The 20,048-nt window shown below is 35.3% G+C and overlaps 1 protein-coding gene across 1 annotated transcript in view; it reads right to left on the minus strand.

Moving 5' to 3' along the window:
- The window catches only part of si:ch211-57n23.4 (immunoglobulin superfamily DCC subclass member 3), a 31,616-nt gene extending 12,022 nt beyond the window's left edge, over positions 1 to 19,594 (minus strand). The window contains exons 1-6 of the mRNA XM_067361323.1: positions 19,549 to 19,594; positions 10,881 to 11,192; positions 7,948 to 8,092; positions 7,728 to 7,858; positions 7,356 to 7,493; positions 5,570 to 5,728 (exon numbers count right to left, since the gene is read on the minus strand). Of these exons, the coding sequence (XP_067217424.1) occupies positions 5,570 to 5,728; positions 7,356 to 7,493; positions 7,728 to 7,858; positions 7,948 to 8,092; positions 10,881 to 11,192; positions 19,549 to 19,594 (931 nt within the window). The remainder of the gene's footprint in view (positions 1 to 5,569; positions 5,729 to 7,355; positions 7,494 to 7,727; positions 7,859 to 7,947; positions 8,093 to 10,880; positions 11,193 to 19,548) is intronic.
- Between the last annotated feature and the right edge of the window lie 454 nt (positions 19,595 to 20,048).

The following is a 20,048-nucleotide window of genomic DNA, read 5'->3' on the forward strand; positions in this document are numbered from 1 at the left end:
ATATTATCAATTACCGGTGTTCAAATATTATCTTATTATCATCAATGTTGAAAACAGCTTTTGCTGCTTAATATTTTTGTGGAAACTGTGATACTTTTGATCACTTTAATGCATCCTTGGTGAATAAAAGTATTAATGTCTTCTTCTTTTTTTAATCTATCTTACCCCAAACTTTTGAATTGTACTGTATTAGTTTCCAGCAGCAAAAACTGTTTTCATAATAATAAGAAATGTTTCTTGAGCACCAAATCAGCATATTAGAATTATTTCTGAGGAAAACAGAAAAGGTTATTTTAAATTGTAATAATATTTCAAAATATTATTGTTTTTACTGCATTTCTTATCATATGCTGCCTTGATAAGCATAAGAGACTTATTTCACAAACTTTTGACGGGTATAGCGTATAATTATTATGGTTGCAAAGGGCTGGAAAGTTTCCGGTAAATTTCCGGAAACTTTTCACGGGAACTTAACCTGGGGAATTTTGGAAATATTCCAATTTAGAAACTTAACAGGAATTTATGGGAATTTACAAGAATTTATGGGAATTAATTGGAAATTTTGGGAAATTTTTATATAAATGTATAGTATTTACATAAAAAGTATCATATAAAAACAAATATATATATATATTGTTTGGTCATAACATGAAATAATATCACTTTAATATCACTTTTTATCAATTTCACACATCCTTTCTGAATAAAAGTATTAAATATTTTAAATAAATGCTGTTCTTTAATTTTTTTTTTTTCATCAAAGTATCCTGAAAAAAGTATCACAGGTTATTAAATAATATTAAGCAGCACAACTGTTTCCAATATTGATAACGGAGTATCAAATCAGCATGTTAGAATGATTTCTGAAGTGACACTGAAGACTGGAGAAATGATGCTGAAAATTCAGCTTTGATCACAGGAATAAATTATATTTTTATGTATATCAAAATAGAAAAAACATTACTTTAAATTGTAGTTATCTTTGACAATATTACTATTTTTTTCTGTATTTTTGATCAAATGTGCATGTTATGGAATGGGAGAATGCACAGTGCATGCAGGGGGTGTGGCCTCAATAGCCCTGCAGTAAGTCGTGTGCTGTGTGAATGTGATTGAGGAATGTGCAGGGAAAAAATGTGACTAAAATTGCATTAAATATGGTTGTTTTAACCAAAATTATGCTGCAAGATGTTCTTTTCAACTATATTTAAGTACCCTGTTATAGGCTAACCTGTAACTTTGTAAATTCCCTGTTAATTCCTGTTAATTCCCATATATTCCCATTAATTCCCATGGAAAGTTTCCAGCTTTGAAAATTCCCGGAATTTTGCAACCCTTATAATTATACTATATTGTCTTTCATCAACTGAGATTTGATATTAGCCCTGATTTCCAAATTGAATAGGAAATCAGAGCTTCTTTGTATCATGTTACAATAAACATGGTTGACTATGGTATAAGCATTAAACTTAATCTTTCAGAAAAATGTTTTCACATTATAACACGTGTAGTCAAAAGGAATAATCAAACCCGCTCTGGTACTAGTTCCGTCAGACTAAAGCATTTATATGGCATCTTAAAAAGACAAATTAGTATTTTAGTCTGACTGAAATCAAACTTTAATTACATGAGTGAAAGTCAGCTATAAACAGAGCACACGCACACATAAAACACATGCACATGTCGATCTGTGACTGATTACGATGGATTTATAATTTCATGACATATGCAATTTCCCTTGCCTGCAAAGAGGAAGCAATCAGAGTACAATTAAATAACAGCATCAGCTTTTGGGGGCCTGTTTTTCCCTCTACTAACTAACCAGCTGTGTCTTTACAACCAGGGTCAACTGACAGCATCACTGTCCAATCCATCTCATGTATTGATCAGTTATTCTTTTAGCAGGGTCTCAGATCCCTGACCTTGAGTATGATCAGGTGGCTATTCCTCATTCATTTCTGTTGTGTGACACCCCTTAAAGGATTAGTTCACTTCAGAATTAAAATTTCCTGATAACTTACTCACCCCCATGTCATCCAAGATGTCTCTCTTTCTTCAGTCGAAAAAGAAATGAAGGTTTTTGAGGAAAATTTGTGGTTAAAAAGTATATAATTTTTTTTTTTTTTTTTTAGAAAATGACCAATCGTTTCTCTTGATAAGACCCTTATTCCTTGTCTGGGATCATGTACAGTCCTTTGAAGCTGCACTAAAGCTGTAATTTGGACCTTGAACCCATTGGTCCCTGATGAAGTCCACTATATGGAGAAAAATCCAGGAATGTTTTCCTCAAAGACCTTAATTTCTTTTCAACTGAAGAAAGAAAGACATAAACATCTTGATGACATGGGACTGAGATTTTAATTCTGAAGTGAACTAATCCTTTAATATTGTTGAAAAACATGGCTGACTCTTGATGCGTAATACTTTCATACGCATAACAAAACTGGTTCTTGAAAGCAATCACTGGATTTCAAGCCACATATCAATGCGCTCCATGTTCAATATGATTTGCTATTTCTGCACCTGCTATGATGTTATGGCATACGTTTTCAGATGAACTTTAATGCCTTCAGCTGATCCAGTCATTTTCTCATATTAAAAAACAACCCAGGGTGAAGATAAAGGAAGGGGTTCCCTCGACACAAAGATGTTATACTGTCATAGTACTCTTGAACTTCATCACCCGCTGCCTGATCACCAGCTGGGACGAACAACTGCCCTCATGACGCTATGGAAACTGTGGGGGGAGGATCAAGAAGGACCATCACCCTTCCTCATTTGAGGACCATCCATTCTGCTTGCCCCTCCCTCACTGCTTCATCACCTGTCTGTCAGAGGAGACTCCACCCCCTCCACTGGCTAAAAGAGCTTCCTAGGCCAATGTCAAAGGTGAGAAATGAGAGGGCAGAGGTGAGAGGGGATACCTCGCCCCTCCCAAAACATACACATGCACCCTAGGAAAACTGCTCTTTGCCTGTCTATCTAACCTTTTGTTCTCTATTGTCCACATCCTGGCTCGGCATCTGTCCCAACCTTCACGGCTGTGTGAAAGTGCAGACCTCACTTCCACAATAACCTAACAAAAATGGACCTCTCAGCTTTGAACTTGATGTGCTGGTTTTCCCTTTGTGACTGGCAGACAGACTGATAGAAGTTATCAAATGTGTTCACAGAACAGGATTAAAATATCCATATTCCCCTTTCCGCTTCTTCTATTGAATTTCTATACTTGTCCATCAAGTTAAAATACTTTAAAACTGCTTTTTAAATGATTTTGCATTTAAAAACAACTGAAATTGTAGCACTTCAGAATAAGGTTCAATTCATTAACATTCGTTATTGCATTAGATGTCATAAACTAACATTTAACAATTCTGTAGGAGCATTTATTAATCAGGGTTAATGTTAATTTCTAAATATAAAAAGTTTGGGATCAGTAGATATTTTTTAATGTTTTTGAAAAAAGTCTCTTATGTTACCTTAAGGTTGCGACTATTTGATCAAACTTACAGTAAAACACTAATATGGTGAAATATTATATTTAAAATGTTTTCTATTTGAATGCATTTTAAAATGTAATTTATTACTGTGATGGTAAAGCTGAATTTTCAGCATCATTACTCCAGTCTTCAGTGTCACATGATCCTTCAGAAATCATTCTAATATGATTCTCAAGAAACATTTAATCTTATCAATGTTGAAAACAGTTGTGGAAACATGATACATATTTTTTTCTATAGAAAGTTCCAAAGAACAGCATTTATCTGAAATAGAATTTTTTTGTAAAAATGTACATTTCTTTACTGCCAATTTTGATCAATTTAATGCATCTTTGCTGAATAAAAGTATTAATATCTTTAAAACAAGAAATAATAAAATCTTAATGACCCCAAGCTTTAGGACAGTAGTGAATACTAATAAATTTGATCAATTCAAGTTGAATAAATGAACATAATTCATGTTTATTCATAATACATTAACTAAATAATGAACAATAATGCAGTATATTAACATTATTGTTCATTGTCAGTTGCGTTAATGTTAACAAACTGAACCTAAGTGTTGTTAATAAAGCATTCTAAAGCAATTCCTTGGTAGGGAATTTCATTTCTGTGACTCGTTACTCTAAATTTCACTTCATGAGGGTTTGTTGGGAAGGTTTTTGGATTCCATTTTGGAGAAATAACCTAACCTAATCTCTTTGTTCCCATCTTACACAAAAAGTGGATCAATAAATGAATCAATACATTCAAGATTACCTCCCCCAAATGGCTTCACTGCCAATTCTGTTGTAAAAGACTGATAGGGGTGACTATTGATTGATCAGGCTTAAGCTGGACATTTGGGACACAGATAGAGAAAGCACACCTGGGTGCAATTCCAACAACATTTTAACAAATGAACAGATGCAGAAAGCTAAAGGACAAGAGGATAATCTACATTATCCCAGCAGGATTTTATATACAGCAGATATTCAGTGTGCTTTGATTATGTTTTTCTGTCTCCTGGCTATCACTTTTATGTTCAAATGAATCTTAGATGCTTAAATGGTCACAGCTACTGACTGTGTGATATTAAATATGACTTTTGCACTCCACCCTCTCGTGGATGATTTACCCATTTGTTCTCATGTTGTTTTTGTCCTAAAGACCCCCAGTGTGCAGATACTTTGAAGATAGCCAATGAGAGGAGCATATATATATACCTCAGGGATATATGATCAGGTTGAATGTACGGACAGTAGCAGGGTGATGGATGAGCTTTGTCATTGGGGTGTTGAAGGGGGGATATCTCCTAACAGCTGACTTCATTACCCAAGCTATCCCTCTCAAGCCCAGCTGGACAGGACCAGCAGGCCATAATTACCATAATGGTAGTCAGAGTCCCACACCATCAGACCCAGTGCAGAGGAGGAGGAGGAGGGCCTGAATATTGACTGACCAGTGAGCTTCCAAGGTTCATGTTCAAAGCCAATTCTGCTGGTCCTCATAGTGTTTGACAAATACTTCATACCCCCATATATACACACATCTACAAACAAACATGCACAAAGGATAATAGGCTTTCTATGTTGTGCTCAGTGAAGTGTGCAAATAGGAAAATGACTGTAATAGTGGCGCTGTGTGAACTTGTGTCACAAAAAAATCAGGATTAAGCAGTGTGGGGTCAGCTATTACTTCCCACATGAGTTTGGAACATTTACGAAATAATGAATCTAAAACATATACTTTTGTGATTCGATTATTTTATTATTTTATCTATTATCTATTTTTATCAATTATTTTAACAATGTCTTTTCTGAACCTTGAATGACAGTAATTGCATTGCTTTCTATGGGGGATAAAAAAAAAACTCTTGGATTTCATCAAAAATATCTTAATTTGTGTTCTGAAGATGAATGTCTTACGGTTTGGAATGACATGAGGGTGAGTAATTAATGACAGAAAATTCATTGGGTTAACTAACCCTTGAATCTGAGATTTTAAAAAAGTTTGAAGTGGAAGATGACTAGTATTTGTCACAAAATAATATCTTCTTTGGATTTCCATTAGAAATGCAGGAGATTTACCTTGCACTACCAGCCTGCCCAGTGCGGTACGCCTCATCCTGGTGCCAGGCCGGTTGGCAGCACACACATATACTCCAGAGTGCTGAAGGGAGACGTCTGAGATCATCAGGTTGCCCGTGCCCAGCACCTGAATGCCCTCCACTCCGATGGATCTGCCATCTGATGGAAATAAATGATGAGAAGGTAATGAATTACGTGAAGTTCAGAACTAGAGAACAACTAAGGGTGTGTTCACACTTGTAGTTCGGTTCTCTTGATTCTTTCTGCACATTTAGTTTTGGTTTGCTTAGTGTTCACACTGAACATCCAACTTACTGAACATCCAAAACAATGCTCTGTGCTGTACTAAATGATGTTGTTTTTTACCAGCTGAGAACTCATTAAAGGTGCCATCGAACGTTTTTTTACAAGATGTAATATAAGTCTAAGGTGTCCCCTGAATGTGTCTGTGAAGTTTCAGCTCAAAATACCCTATAGATTTTTTTAATTAATTTTTTTAACTGCCTAATTTGGGGCATCATTAAATATGCACCGATTCAGGCTGCTTCCCCTTTAAATCTCGAGCTCGCGACTCTATAATACAGTGCATTTACAAAGTTCACACAGCTAATATAACCCTCAAATGGATCTTTACAAGATGTTCGTCATGTATGCTGCATGCATGCTTTGGGTCATGTGAGTATAGTGTTTATTTGGATGTTTATATTTGATTCTGAATGAGTTTGATAGTGCTCAGTGGCTAAAGCTAACATTACACACTGTTGGAGAGATTTATAAAGAATGAAGTTGTGTTTATGAATTATACAGACTGCAAGTGTTTAAAAATGAAAATAGCGACGGCTCTTGTCTCCGTGAATACAGTAAGAAACGATGGTAACTTTAACCACATTTAACAGTACATTAGCAACATGCTAACGAAACATTTAGAAAGACAATTTACAAATATCACTAAAAATATCATGATACCATGGATCATGTCAGTTATTATCGCTCCATCTGCTATTTTTCACTATTGTTCTTGCTTGCTTACCTAGTCTGATGATTCAGCTGTGCACAGATCCAGACGTTAATACTGGCTGCCCTTGTGTAATGCCTTGATCATGAGCTGGCACATGCAAATATTGGGGTCATACATATTAATGATCCCGACTGTTACATAACAGTCGGTATTATGTTGAGATTCGCCTGTTCTTCTGAGGTCTTTTTAAACAGATGAGATTTATATAAGAAGGAGGAAACAATGGAGTTTGAAACTCAGTGTTTGTCTTTTCCATGTACTGAACTCTTGTTATTCAACTATGCCAAGGTAAATTAAATTTTAAATTCTAGGGCACCTTTAACAGCTTATAAAATGTGTAAAAGAGTCAAAACAGAGCAAGGAATTCCTCCGTCAGACATACAAAGATCTGCTGCAAGGAGACACAGTTCACAATGGGAAACGCACTGTAGCTCTTGCGATGAGAAAAACTAAGTATTCTAGAGCATTCTGTCCTTTTTAGGGTCATATCTTGTGACATTCACATCCTATTTAGATGTCTTTGGTCAATATTGCATTTATATTTCAATCGAACCGCATCAGAGTTTGTTTGGTAGCAGACAGAGACCCACCTTTTCAGGGGTCCTGGTCTGCTTGTTTGGTGAACACCAGATAGCAGCATTCACTCTTATTCAAATGAACCGCACTAACAGAACAATCACAACAGAGTTTATTTTAATTGATCCAAACCTGCCAAGTGTGAACACACCCTAAGTTATCCTTGGACATTTTAAGTATGAGGATTCCTACCAAGTCTACTCCAAGACACAATCGGGCGAGGGTTTCCGGTGGCGATACACTCCAGGATGGCGGTCTGATGGACGGTAATGGTGAGGTTCTGTGGGCCGGACAGGATGACTGGTTCCTTATAGGTGCGAGGGACACCTCCTGAGAGTAGATAAAGAGATGATAAGACTGGAGCTAAATTACAGATCACTAATATAAAGATGACATTTGACAGCATGACATTTGAGGTAATCAATGTTCAGGTTGTGTCCTTCATCAAACCACATGTTCAATACAAACATAATTTAGCACAATTCAGGCCTTATTTACTGGATGAAGGTTAAGGTTATGCACATGCAGTCTGGGGTGTTTGTCAGATCAAGGTTGACTACTGACCGGTTACGTTCAGATAGGCTTCATGGCTGTAGCGGGTGTTGGCGATATTGGTGGCGACACAGCGGTAGACACCAGCGTCTGATTTCTTAACTCCTGTAATCTGCAGAATACCCATTGGGAGAAGTGTGTACCTGTGGAGAAGGAGTGACATAAATGAGTGATTTTGGAGGAGATTGTGAGGAAGAATATAAAGAAAGACTGTCGGTGATGACCATGTTACCTGTCATCAGAGGTTCCGAGCACAACACGGTCCTTCTCCCAAGTGATGTTGGCCTCAGGAATGCCACTGACCTGACACTGGAAACGTGCAACACCTCCCTCATCTACTGACATGGACTCTGGGTGAGTGTGGAATTTAGGGAGAGCTGTGGGACAAAGAGAATTGAGTGAGATATATGTAATAATAATAATAAATAATAATCCATTTAATAAATATAAATAATCATTAATACTAGTTGAGTGAGATACGTTCTATTGTATATTCTTTTGAACTTTCTATTCATCAAACAATCGTACGGAAGAGGATTAGGGCCAAGCAGTAAAAAAAAAAAATAAGACCATCTCGAGATTAAAGTTGTTAAATTTCAAGAAAAAAGTCGAGATAAAATGTTGAGAATAAAGTCATTAAATTATGAGAATAAAGTCATTAAATTACGAGAAAAATGTTGAGAAAAAATGTTGAGAATAAAGTAATTAAATTACGAAAAAAAAAGTCGTTAAATTTCGAGAAAAAAAGTCGAGATAAAATGTTGAGAATAAAGTCATTAAATTATGAGAATAAAGTCATTAAATTACGAGAAAAAAGTCGAGAGAAAATGTTGAGAATAAACTCATTAAATTACGAGAAAAAAAGTCATTAAATTACGAGAAAAAAGTCGTTAAATTACAAGAAAAAAAGTCGAGAGAAAATGTTGAGAATAAACTCATCAAATTACGAGAAAAAAGTCGTTAAATTTAGAGAAAAAAAGTCGAGATAAAATGTTGAGAATAAACTCATTAAATTATGAGAATAAAGTCATTAAATTACGAGAAAAAAGTCGTTAAATTACGAGAAAAAAGTCTAAAGTAAATGTTGAGAATAAACTCATTAAATTACGAGAAAAAAGTCGAAAGAAAATGTTGAGAATAAACTCATTAAATTACTAAAAAAAGTCGTTAAATTACAAGAACAAATTCATTAAATTATGATTTTTTTCTCGTAATTTAATGACTTCATTCTCATAATTTAATGAGTTTATTCTCAACATTTTATTTTGACTTTTTTTCGTAATTTAACAACATTTTTCTTGAAATTTAACAACTTTAATCTCGAGATGGTTTTATTTTTTTGTTATTGCTTGGCCCTAATCCTTTTCCGTAGAATTCTGATAAAAATGGATTACAATTTAAACAAAAATATTAAGCAGTACAACTGTTTAGACACTGATAATAATAAGTTAATAGTTTCTTGAGCAGCATATCAGCATATTAGAATGATTTCTGAAGGATCACGGAAGATTGGAGTAATGATGCTGAAAATTCAGCTTTGATCATAGGAATAAATTACTTTTTACAATATAGTAAAATAAAAATCAAAAATTTTATTTTAAAATGTAATAAAACCTCAAAATATTACTGTTTTTATTGTATTTTTGATCAAACAGATGCAGCCTGGGCAAGCACAAGAGAATTTCCTTGAAAAAAAAACAAAAAACAAATTGTACAGAAATATACATTTAATCATATATATATTATTAAATATATATAATGTTATTATATATTACGCATAAATGTAACACAACTGTGAGGTTTCAGGATATATTCTCATCATGATTTTGCATGCCAAGTAAATTTATCCTGTTTTGAGGATATTTGTGTGTGTGTGTGTATATATATATATATATATATATATATATATATATATATATATATATATATATATATATATATTATATATATATATATATATATATATATATATATATATATATTTAACATTTGATTGTTTTCTAGATGTTTCCTAGATACTGAAAAAAGAACATTTATTTATTAAATTTTTTTTCGCTTTAAGTATTCCATGTGGTATAACAATTATTCTTTCACATATGTGTAGTTACCATGATAACTTATATTGGCATGTAAAATGTTGATTTTCATTGGGGATGTAGGACGAGGTGCCAAGAGCTTTGTGGTCTAGATAGCCTGGTCATTCATATAATCAATAAATAGGGGTGTTAGAAGAAGGGCCTCCCAATGAGAGTTCATTGCCATGGTAACGTAGCACCTTCTGGGGAAGCATGTAGTGACAACTATAATTCTACAGGATTATCACCCACCCTACTGCTTTTATAGGACCAAAGGGAGAGCCAGAGGAAGATGGGAAAGGATATAGTAAAAACAGACAAAGTGTAATTGGATATTTGTGCTGCCACTATATCACTGTATTTCTCACATAAACAATTAAAAGTATAGGCAAAGCATACGATTTAATATCATAATGAATGACTATCCATTTAAAGGGCCCTATCATACACCCGGTGCAATATGTTTCCAGGCACGATGCAAATGTTTTTTGCTAGTTTCAGCCTGACATAGTTATCATTTTCACATCCAGAGCCACGTTGTTTAAATAGCAAATGCACTCGCACCCATCTATTCACCCATGGGCGTGCTGGTCTGAAAACGAGGTGTGTTCAGGTGCATTGCTGGCGTGTTGCTATTTTGAGGCCACTGAAAACAACTGCAATGTAAGAGACTATTATTGTGTACATATTGCATGTATTAGAATGACCTATTTGCAGTAATGATGAATGAAATTGGCTAATTATTTGATCAATTGTGGCAATACAAATGTATTTAAACCAACTCGTCAGGTTGAGGGTGTCTATGTAAATAGCAATCCATCATGGTGCAAGTGCAGCTGGCTTTTAAAGGGAATGGGAGATGACACTTTGATTGGTTTTATATGCCCAAAACACACCCATGACTCATTAAGAGACTAGGTACAACCCTTCTGAACCTTTTTTTTTTTTTTGTCGTTAAACTAGCAAAAGTGGATTCAGACACGCCCTAAGTGCACCTGCGCCATGCACTTCAGACCATGCCTTTAGATCATTAAAAGTGTTTATTTAATTAGCTGCCCATGTTTGAGATGCTTTCTCCTCAGTCACTCACATGCAAGCTGCACACGGGCCTTGCGGCTGACCAGCATGCCGTAGTGGTTCTGTGCAGCGCAGTAATACTCCCCAGCATCGGTAGCATCTCCATCCCGTCTCTTCTGGAAGCTCCGGATCAGGAGCGTGCCGTTGGATAGGATCTTCGCCCGACTGCCTACTCCAGGAAGCAGCGGCGCTCCGTTCTTATGCCACGTCACTGTGATGGGACCCTCGCCTTCCACCTTGCAGTCCAGCATCAACGGCCTGTCCCGTACCGCGATCACATCACTGGGCTCCGTAAGGAAAGCCAACTCAGATCCATTACACAAACCTGAAAGTGAGAGATGGGTCAGAACACAACTGAAACAAACCCTAAAAGTAAAGATTATGTATGTAAAATAAATTGTCTACAATGCAGAAATGAGATTATAATAACAGTTATATGTATTAAAAAAGATGATATATCAAAACAAAGTCCTATCAGTTTTAAAAGACATTTAATATTCAGCAATATTATCAACTTGTGAATGAGAACTAAATTGAGCTGGATAATGACAACTTGAATCGAATCTGTTTCAACATGATTTGAGCTGAATATTGACACTATTACCATCTGTAATAGTGAGAGTGTAAGAGTTTGCATCATAACTAATGAACGTTGCAACATTCACACTGTTATTGAGCTAAATTAAATCAACACTGAACTAAACGGAACTGAATAATGGCACTATTGTCTTTTTAGAGCTGCTTTAGAGCTTAAATTGTATTCGTATTCATAACTTTGCAACATTAATATTGTTAGTTTCTTGTTTATTACTGTGAAGCTGCTATGATATAATATATATTGTATAAAGCGCTTTAGAAATAAATGACTTGACTTGTATATACATTAAAGTTAGCATGATTTTGAGCTACTTTTCATGGAAACATTTTTTATTTTAAAATGGCTAAAAGTCCTTTTTGGTCTCAGGGATTTTGGGTTTATGATATGCATGTATTTTTGTCACTTCAAGATGCCAAAGCGAAAGCTCTGAAACTTTCCACATCTAAAAAGATAGCATTTGAGTCTCAGAACTGACGTCATTGTAACTATACCATCTAAGCATATTTACTCAGTATCATCAAACCAAACATGGTTATCACAATAGAGACAAACGCAATGCAGCCAGTGAAGCATAGAGGGCTGTGACAAAGCCAGAGTAGAAGGGATGGAGAATTAGGGTGAGTTATGGGGTCAAGTTAGAGGAATCTCTTTTGAGTAAACCCACCCTGATGACAATAGGCCTGTGACGACACCAAAAAAACAACTCTGGGTAACCACCAGGAGCCTTCTGCACCTCTCTCAGTCTGGACCATCTGCCCCCCACTTATACAAACCCCCACTGTTCCAAACCCCCCAGCAGTCACATTTTCCTTTCAGGCTGATTCCAGGGTGACTTTCCCATGCCACTGGTTCACCCCAGTCCTCTCTCATTGTCAACTCGCTACATGGCCATTCCACACATCTTCTGTGCTTTTCATATGGAGAACTCCAGACCTAAAGCAACCTTTAATGTGACCTCTGGAGATGTCCGGTGTCTCCAGCAGCTGTTATGTAAAAGAGCACAAGTCTGCTCTTGAACTTGCATTAGATGAGAAGTACCTTCCTTCAGCATCTGTTAGGTGGATAGATATAACCTACCCCCCATCCAATAAGCACTCTTTCCCTGCTTGCGAACATATACTCATTTCTGACCACTGGGGTCCTCGAACGCCACCTGCACTTGATCATGACAGCCATGACATGAATAGATCAGCCAAAAACATGGGATTTTTGGACCTTTTGGCTTTCATTGTATGTACAGTTCTTTAAAATGCCTTCATGTGTTTGCAGAAGAAATAAAGTCATACAGGTGTGAAATATCATGATGACAGAATTTTTATTTTTGAGTGAATTATCCATTTTAAGTGCATTTAGCTGCTTATTATTTGATATTTTTAGTTTTATAGCTCATTTAGAGCTGTAACAAAAGATGATGTGTTATGCTTCTCTATAGGGATGCAATGTACATCTGTAATATATTGATCATATCTGAGAAATTAGCAATACTTTTACATATACGGATATTGGTATGCTAATGTTGGATATTTAATTGTGCAGTTTTACATTTGAATTACCTTTACCATAACCTAATGCTAACTTAAAGTTAATCTTTAAAAACACTAACAATTTAATAACACACTCTAAAAAAATGCTTGGTTAAAAACAACCCAAGTTGGGTTAAAAATGGACAAATCCAGCGATTGGGTTGTTTTGACCCAGCTGTTGGGTTGAATCTTTAACCCAACCTGCTGGGTAGTTTTATTTAACTCAACTGATGTTTAAAAATTACTTTATTGATCACTTAAAATGAACCCAAAATAGGTTGGAAAATAACATTTATTAATATGTTTAAATTAATAATAATTAAATAATAAACATGTATTAAATTGCTTTTTAATGAATGTTCACCTTTTGATTATTATTGTTGCCTCTACACTTTAAAAAATGCTGGGTTAAAAACAACCCAAGTTGGGCTGAAAATGGACAAACCCAGTGATTGGGTTGTTTTAACCCAGCGGTAGGGTTAAATGTTTGCCCAACCTGCTGGGTAGTTTTATTTAACTCAACTATTGTTTAAAAATTACTGTATTGCTTAATTAAAATTAACCCAAAGTATGTTGGAAATGAACATTTATTAATGTTCAATGAATAATTATTAAACAACAAACATTTATTAAATTGCTTATTAATAAATTTATATTAATAAACTATTAAACTATTAAATTTATATTAATAAAATATTAAAGCTTATTAATAAACATTCACCTTTTGTCTATCTATAATTACATCTGGTTTTTAATTTCCCAACTATTTTGGGTTCATTTTAAGCTAGCCATATAGCAATTTTTAAACAATAGTTGAGTTAAATAAAACTACCCAGCACATTGGGCAAACATTTAACCCAACCGCTGGGTTTGCCCATTTTCAACTCACCTTGGGTTATTTTTAACTCAGCATTTTTTTAGTGTGCACCATTAACTTAATCTTTAGCAAATTTTTTTTTTTTCATATTGTAATGTTGTGATGGCTAAATTCTCTTGTAGCATTTAAAATGAGTTTTAGGTTTTATTTTAGTATAGAATGAAAATAATTATTTGGTTCTTATAGAGTTTTAAGAGTGTTGTTTCAATCTAGCGTGCAAACTTTAGGAACCACTGCTGCAAAATCTGACATTAACCATGACAACATGACCATATAAGCTCAATCATGTCTTGGACTCATATACCTTGAACAATATCAGTTCTGGAGTCCATAAATATATAGAGCTATAATGTCTTCCACTGAAGGGAATATCTGGGATGCTCCTTTTGCTCCCAGTGAGCTCATACACTGAGCAGATGTAGATGGGACGAGTCTGTCTCTTCTTTTTTCATTTTTATGAGGGCTAGCTTACATCTGACCCTTCCCTGGCTTATACTGCACCCGAAGTGTTAATGAAATTCAGAGGTCCCAGGGGAAAGGGGGGTTATGTCACACAAGCTGGATTCAGAGATATAGAGTATAACACATGGGCCTAAGCAATAAAAGTATGGGTGTACAAATATAATATAACATTTTTGCTTGATATACCCAATTAACTAAGGAAATGTGATATAAATGGACTGGATCTTTAACACTAACCATCCTAGAGAACAATATACCATTTTAAAAGATTTTTAAGGTTTTCTGTTTCTGTCCATTTTATAATGGAATCTATGAATTCCATGATCTTTCCATCAGAGAAGTTTGTCATTATACATCAAACACTATTCTAAGATCTCCATGGTTGCCACAATGGTGATGATGAAGTGTATGTTGATTATAAAGTCTAATAACCCTCTAGAACCTGCATGAGACCTGAACAGAAGTGTGATTAAGAGCTCAAGTCTTTGGATAATTCTGATCATTCAGATGAGAGGTGGATGGAAATGGGGTTTTGGGGGACTGTGGATGGTGTTCTGAGCAGCAGGAGACCCCCACCCATCCCCACCCCTTGGGCTGTGACCTCGGTCCCTAAAGGGTCATGAGAGAGTTGGTGAAGGGTGGATGAACAACGTGGGGCTTAAGGCACACAGCCTGTGTCCAGTCACACACACAGTCCCAGCCCCCAATTCGGTCCATTGTCCCCAGACTAAGGTTGGACCTGAACTTCACAAACTATTGTTGAAGGCCAGACATTATTCTAATGTCCTTCGTCTCTAATCAGAGTCCATGAAGGGTCAATGTGGCAAAGATCTGTAACACTCTCACCATCACTTTTACCTTACTATAATATAATATAATATAATATAATATAATATAATATAATATAATATAATATAATATAATTAATATAATAAATATAATATAATATAATATAATATAATATAATATAATATAATATAATATAATATAATATAATATAATATAATATAATATAATATAATATAATAATATGTGTGTACAAATGAAAGTGTCCTGTATTAAAACAGCATATATTTGATGCTAAAGTTTTTTGGGTTACACTCTATTTTGTGATGAAGTTACATTGTATCTACTCAAATAAGTAATATTATTTAACTACAGGTACTTACTATAGAGTTAAGGTTAGGGTTTGATTTAGGGTTTGTTACTTGTAATTATGCTTAATTTACTGTTATTACCATAGTAAGTACATGTAGTAACGTGTAACTACTTCAACTTAAAATAAAGTGTTACCGTTTTTTGTAACATTGCAAAGGTCTTTATTGTCATTAGTGTCTTTTGATCAATTTAATGCAATTAAGTATTAATTTATTCTCAATAAGTCTTACTGAACCCAAACTTTTGAATGGTAGTGTACATATAAATCTGCACGGGTCTGTTTTATGGTTAATCTGAGGAGCAAAAAAAAAACAGAAGTGAGATTTGAGGAAAAAACAGTCAGAGGATTTAGAACTGAACACTCCAGAGCTATAAGACTCAAGCCAAATATTCTAATTTTAATGCTCATTATAATTTCTATATGGGTCTCTCCTTTGTCCAGAGAAGATTTTAGCATTACTGAAACTGGCCTGCCACTTTGAAAAAGTGATATATGCCTTTGAAAGAAATTCTAAATGCATATGAACATTCACAAATTCCTCTCGCTCTCTTTTTCTCCCATTATATCCATGGCAGCAGCAGGAGATCTAACGTAAACAATGGCTGAATAACTTGGAGGAGGAATTGTAAAGAAGCTGGGTGGAAAGGGGGGGATCACGCTGCTCCGGGTGGGCTTCTTTTGACTCCATAATGGGAGTTAAATTCTTCCTGACTACAACAGCCACAAGCTGTCTGCACAAACACTCCTTTGTGTTGGTCATCTGAGGCTAAGTTGTCTTTTGTTTAAACGCTGATTGTCATTAGGTGGCATACGCCAAGTTCAAAGTCATGCAAACACACTTGAGAGGAAACAATCCCCTGCAGTTTAACTACGCCCTCCTTATTAACCATTACCTCTCACCAATTAGCTTGTTTGTGCTCCACTTTTCATGAAGTATCTGACTCCAATGCAATTTTTCAGATATATAATGGTACTTTCTATTAATTAGATCATGTCTGTAGGTCACCAGCTTTTATGGAAAAAGTCTTTCTCAGACATGAAACCTTTAGGTAAAATCAATAAGCAATATGCTCCAATTGGAGGGGGAGGACACCTCATCACTATGGCCTCAGGTCTTTAATTATTGGGATAAGGACCAGAAGGGGGTCCAGGGCTTCCATTAAGCCAATCTTATTAATGGAGCAACCAAGGGTTAAAATGTCCCTCTGCTGCAACATGTGAGTTTTAATGCCACCGTTAGTTCCTCTTTGGCTTGATGAACCCTGATGACTTTCTTTAACAGAACCATTGAAACCAGTTTTAAGGCCTCTATAAACGAACTCATTTTGTGGCCGATTAGCCAGCACATTGTATTACAGGTTATTACGGCAGCTTCATTACCATGAGGAAATGGGTATTGCTTCAATTAGAGCAATAAATGTACAGGCTGAAGTGGCTCACAACTTCTGTGGTGATCCACTGGTTATTTCGAGGATGGATTTGAAATTGAAAACGTATCACAGTTTTTAACATTCATAATAACAGAGCACCAAATCAGCATATTATACACTTTAAAAAATGCTGGGTTGAAAATGGACAAACTCACACTATAAAAAAGCATTTTCATGATTTATCACAACATTTTTTCTTGTCAAATCAACTTTAATAATTAATGTGGTTCACATACAGAACATAATATCCCCTTAATTTCAATGAACTCAAAATTTTAAGGCAACCAACTTACCTCTCTAAGTTAAACCAACAATTATTTTTTACAGTGCAACGATTGGGTTGTTTTGACCCAGTGGTTGGGTTAAATGTTTGCCCAACATGCTGGGCAGTTTTATTTAACTCAACTATTGTTTAAAAATTACTATAATGCTGGCTTAAAATGAACCCAAAATTGGTTGGAAATTAAAAATCAGACACATGATTACTAGAGGCAACAATAATCAAAAGATGAACACTTATTAATAAGCATTTTAATAGTGGGTTTTAACGCTGGGTTAAAACAGCCCAATCGCTGGGTTTGTCCATTTTCAACCCAGTATTTTTTAGAGTGTGAAGCGGCTCATAACTTCTGTGGTGATCAACTGGAGATGGAAGTTATTTCGAGGATAGATTTGAAATTAAAAATGTATCAGTTTTCAACATTCATAATAATAGAGCACCAAATCAGCGTAAATGCTGGGTTAAAAACAACCCAAGTTGGGTTGAAAATTAAACATATTAATAAATGTTAATTTCCAACATATTTTGGGTTCATTTTAAGCAAGCAGTATAATTTTCAAACAATAGTTGGGTTGAATAAATCTACCCAGCAGGTTGGGCAAACATTTGACCCAATTGCTGAGTCTTTCCATTTTCAACCCAACATGGACTGTTTTTAACCCAGCATTTTCAGCCCCATTTACTTTGGCTATAAGATTTACCAACTTTACTAAGATCTATCTAACTACTTGGTAGGAGAAACTTTGTGAAGCTCAGGTCCAGACTATGATTTGCTTTTAACTTCATAATTGTCCCTTTAGTAAAGTGTATTACTCTTACTCCTGTGATAGAGACATCCTGTGACCTGTATGTGGATTAGCTAGATGGGTGACTTGTGAGAATTAGCTTACTGGAGTGATGAGGAGTCTGAAGCGGGATTACTCCAGCATAACCATATTCAGGCATGCACACACATAAACCTCCAACAGCTTTAAGGCGATTTTAAATGTACCCCTGCTTCCCAGTAAGGCTGGAGCAGTGTTATGGAGATCAGGGTGTTGGGGTCAAAGGGGGTGGGGAGAGGTGGCCACTTTTGTCTCTTTTCGCTCCACCCGCTTTGGACCGCTCTGCTGTCCAGGAGGGGACCCCAAAGGTTAATACCGCCCAAGGTCACCGCAGACCCTCTGTCTGTAAGGTCATCTGTTTCTCCCCCCTCCTCCCTGAGACTCCCCATCTCCTTCTGTTCAACTTTCCGACTATGTTTATTTATTATTCCACAGGAGATTTATTCTAAAGAACGTATATGATCTAACCTCATGGCAATAACATCTGGTTTGAAAATAAACTGTTTTGATCCTAAGTCCAGTCGTTTAATCTCTTTATATTAATATACAAGCAGAACAAATGTTTGTTTCTTATAAAAGCCTGAATTATTGAGAAGAAAAATGGATTTAATGCAGGATGTATATGATTGCTCTACCCTGATAACTTATGGTATTTTTTCTATAACTTATTAAAGATCCATGTAAAGAATACATTAATAAGACAATCAGATGAGACAAATTAACTTTTTTGCATAGTGAAAAAAATGCAATTCTACTTTTTTGTGTATTCTTTCAACATTATAGCAAAATTTTTGTCACCATTTAATTTCTGTTATTTCTAATTTTTATACGTTTGATTTTAATCAGCAATTAAACCTAAGTTTTCAATTTTCCTAAGATTAAATTTGGGTCATAAAATTAACTCTTAGCTGAACAAACTACAGTATTGGCTATATAGATATTGCTTTAAACACATTATCTGGTTTAAACTAAATACTAAGCTTAATTCTACTCTATTCATCCAAATTTCAATTTTAATGTGTTCAGATACACTTAAGTTAAAAGGTTCACATGTTCCCTATTATGTGAGAAACACTGTGTGTCTGTGAATACTAATTTAACAAAGAAAATAGCATAGAGCTGGTGAATTACAGCTGAAATTACTTTTATAAACTTTTAAAGTCTAAAAAGATGCATCAGGATAAAGAAACTCTACGACAGGAGTGTTTTATGTAGCTAAAGACAAGTAAAATATTAGCAAATATTAATATTCTAATATGTAAATTAGCTTTGAGGTCATACTTTATTAATTTAACGCACTACTGAGGACATTTAGGCTATCCAAATAAAAGCAATTACACAGTTTGTATGCTAGTCTCATCAGAAAAAAAAGTTATTCTTTTGCTACAAAACTCAAAATATGATCTTTAAATCTTTCTGGTCAAATTATGCAAAAAAGGTGCACACAAATGGGTGAATAGAACACAAAATGACTAAAAAGTATTCCACTGTAAAAAAAAAAAAAAAAAATAGTCAAGTTCATACTCACAAGAACCAATAAACGTCAGGAAGGTCAGTAAAATCCGTGGCTTCATTTTCCTGTGTAACGTTAAATCCTTTCCAAAAAATGGAAACACGTAGGTGACTTCTTTGTGGTTAAAAGGAGTTTCAAAAGTGAACAAGAAAAAAGAAATTTGCTGCTTCTTCAGTGTAAATGTCTTTGTATTTGAATACCAATCCTAAACGTAGTCAACCTAGAATAACATCGCTACTTTAACACATTAACGGCGCTCCAGCTGGGCGCTGCTGGTCACGTCCACGGCCACTTTGAGAATATCCCGAGAGCGGCTTCAGCACAGCGGTGAGCGCGGCGCTCATTAATTATTCATGATGTTGTTGTTGCTGCTGACACGCGCACGGTCACTACACGGACGTTGCCACGCGCGCTCTCGCCGGCAGTGACAGGTGGCTCTGTGATGAACCAATCATTAAACGAGCTGCTGCCTTTGGGTGGGTGCGTTATGGCTGATTTATCTGAGCAACATAACA

This window comes from Chanodichthys erythropterus, chromosome 15 (assembly GCF_024489055.1).
Source record: "Chanodichthys erythropterus isolate Z2021 chromosome 15, ASM2448905v1, whole genome shotgun sequence".
Classification (NCBI taxonomy): Eukaryota; Metazoa; Chordata; class Actinopteri; order Cypriniformes; family Xenocyprididae; genus Chanodichthys; species Chanodichthys erythropterus.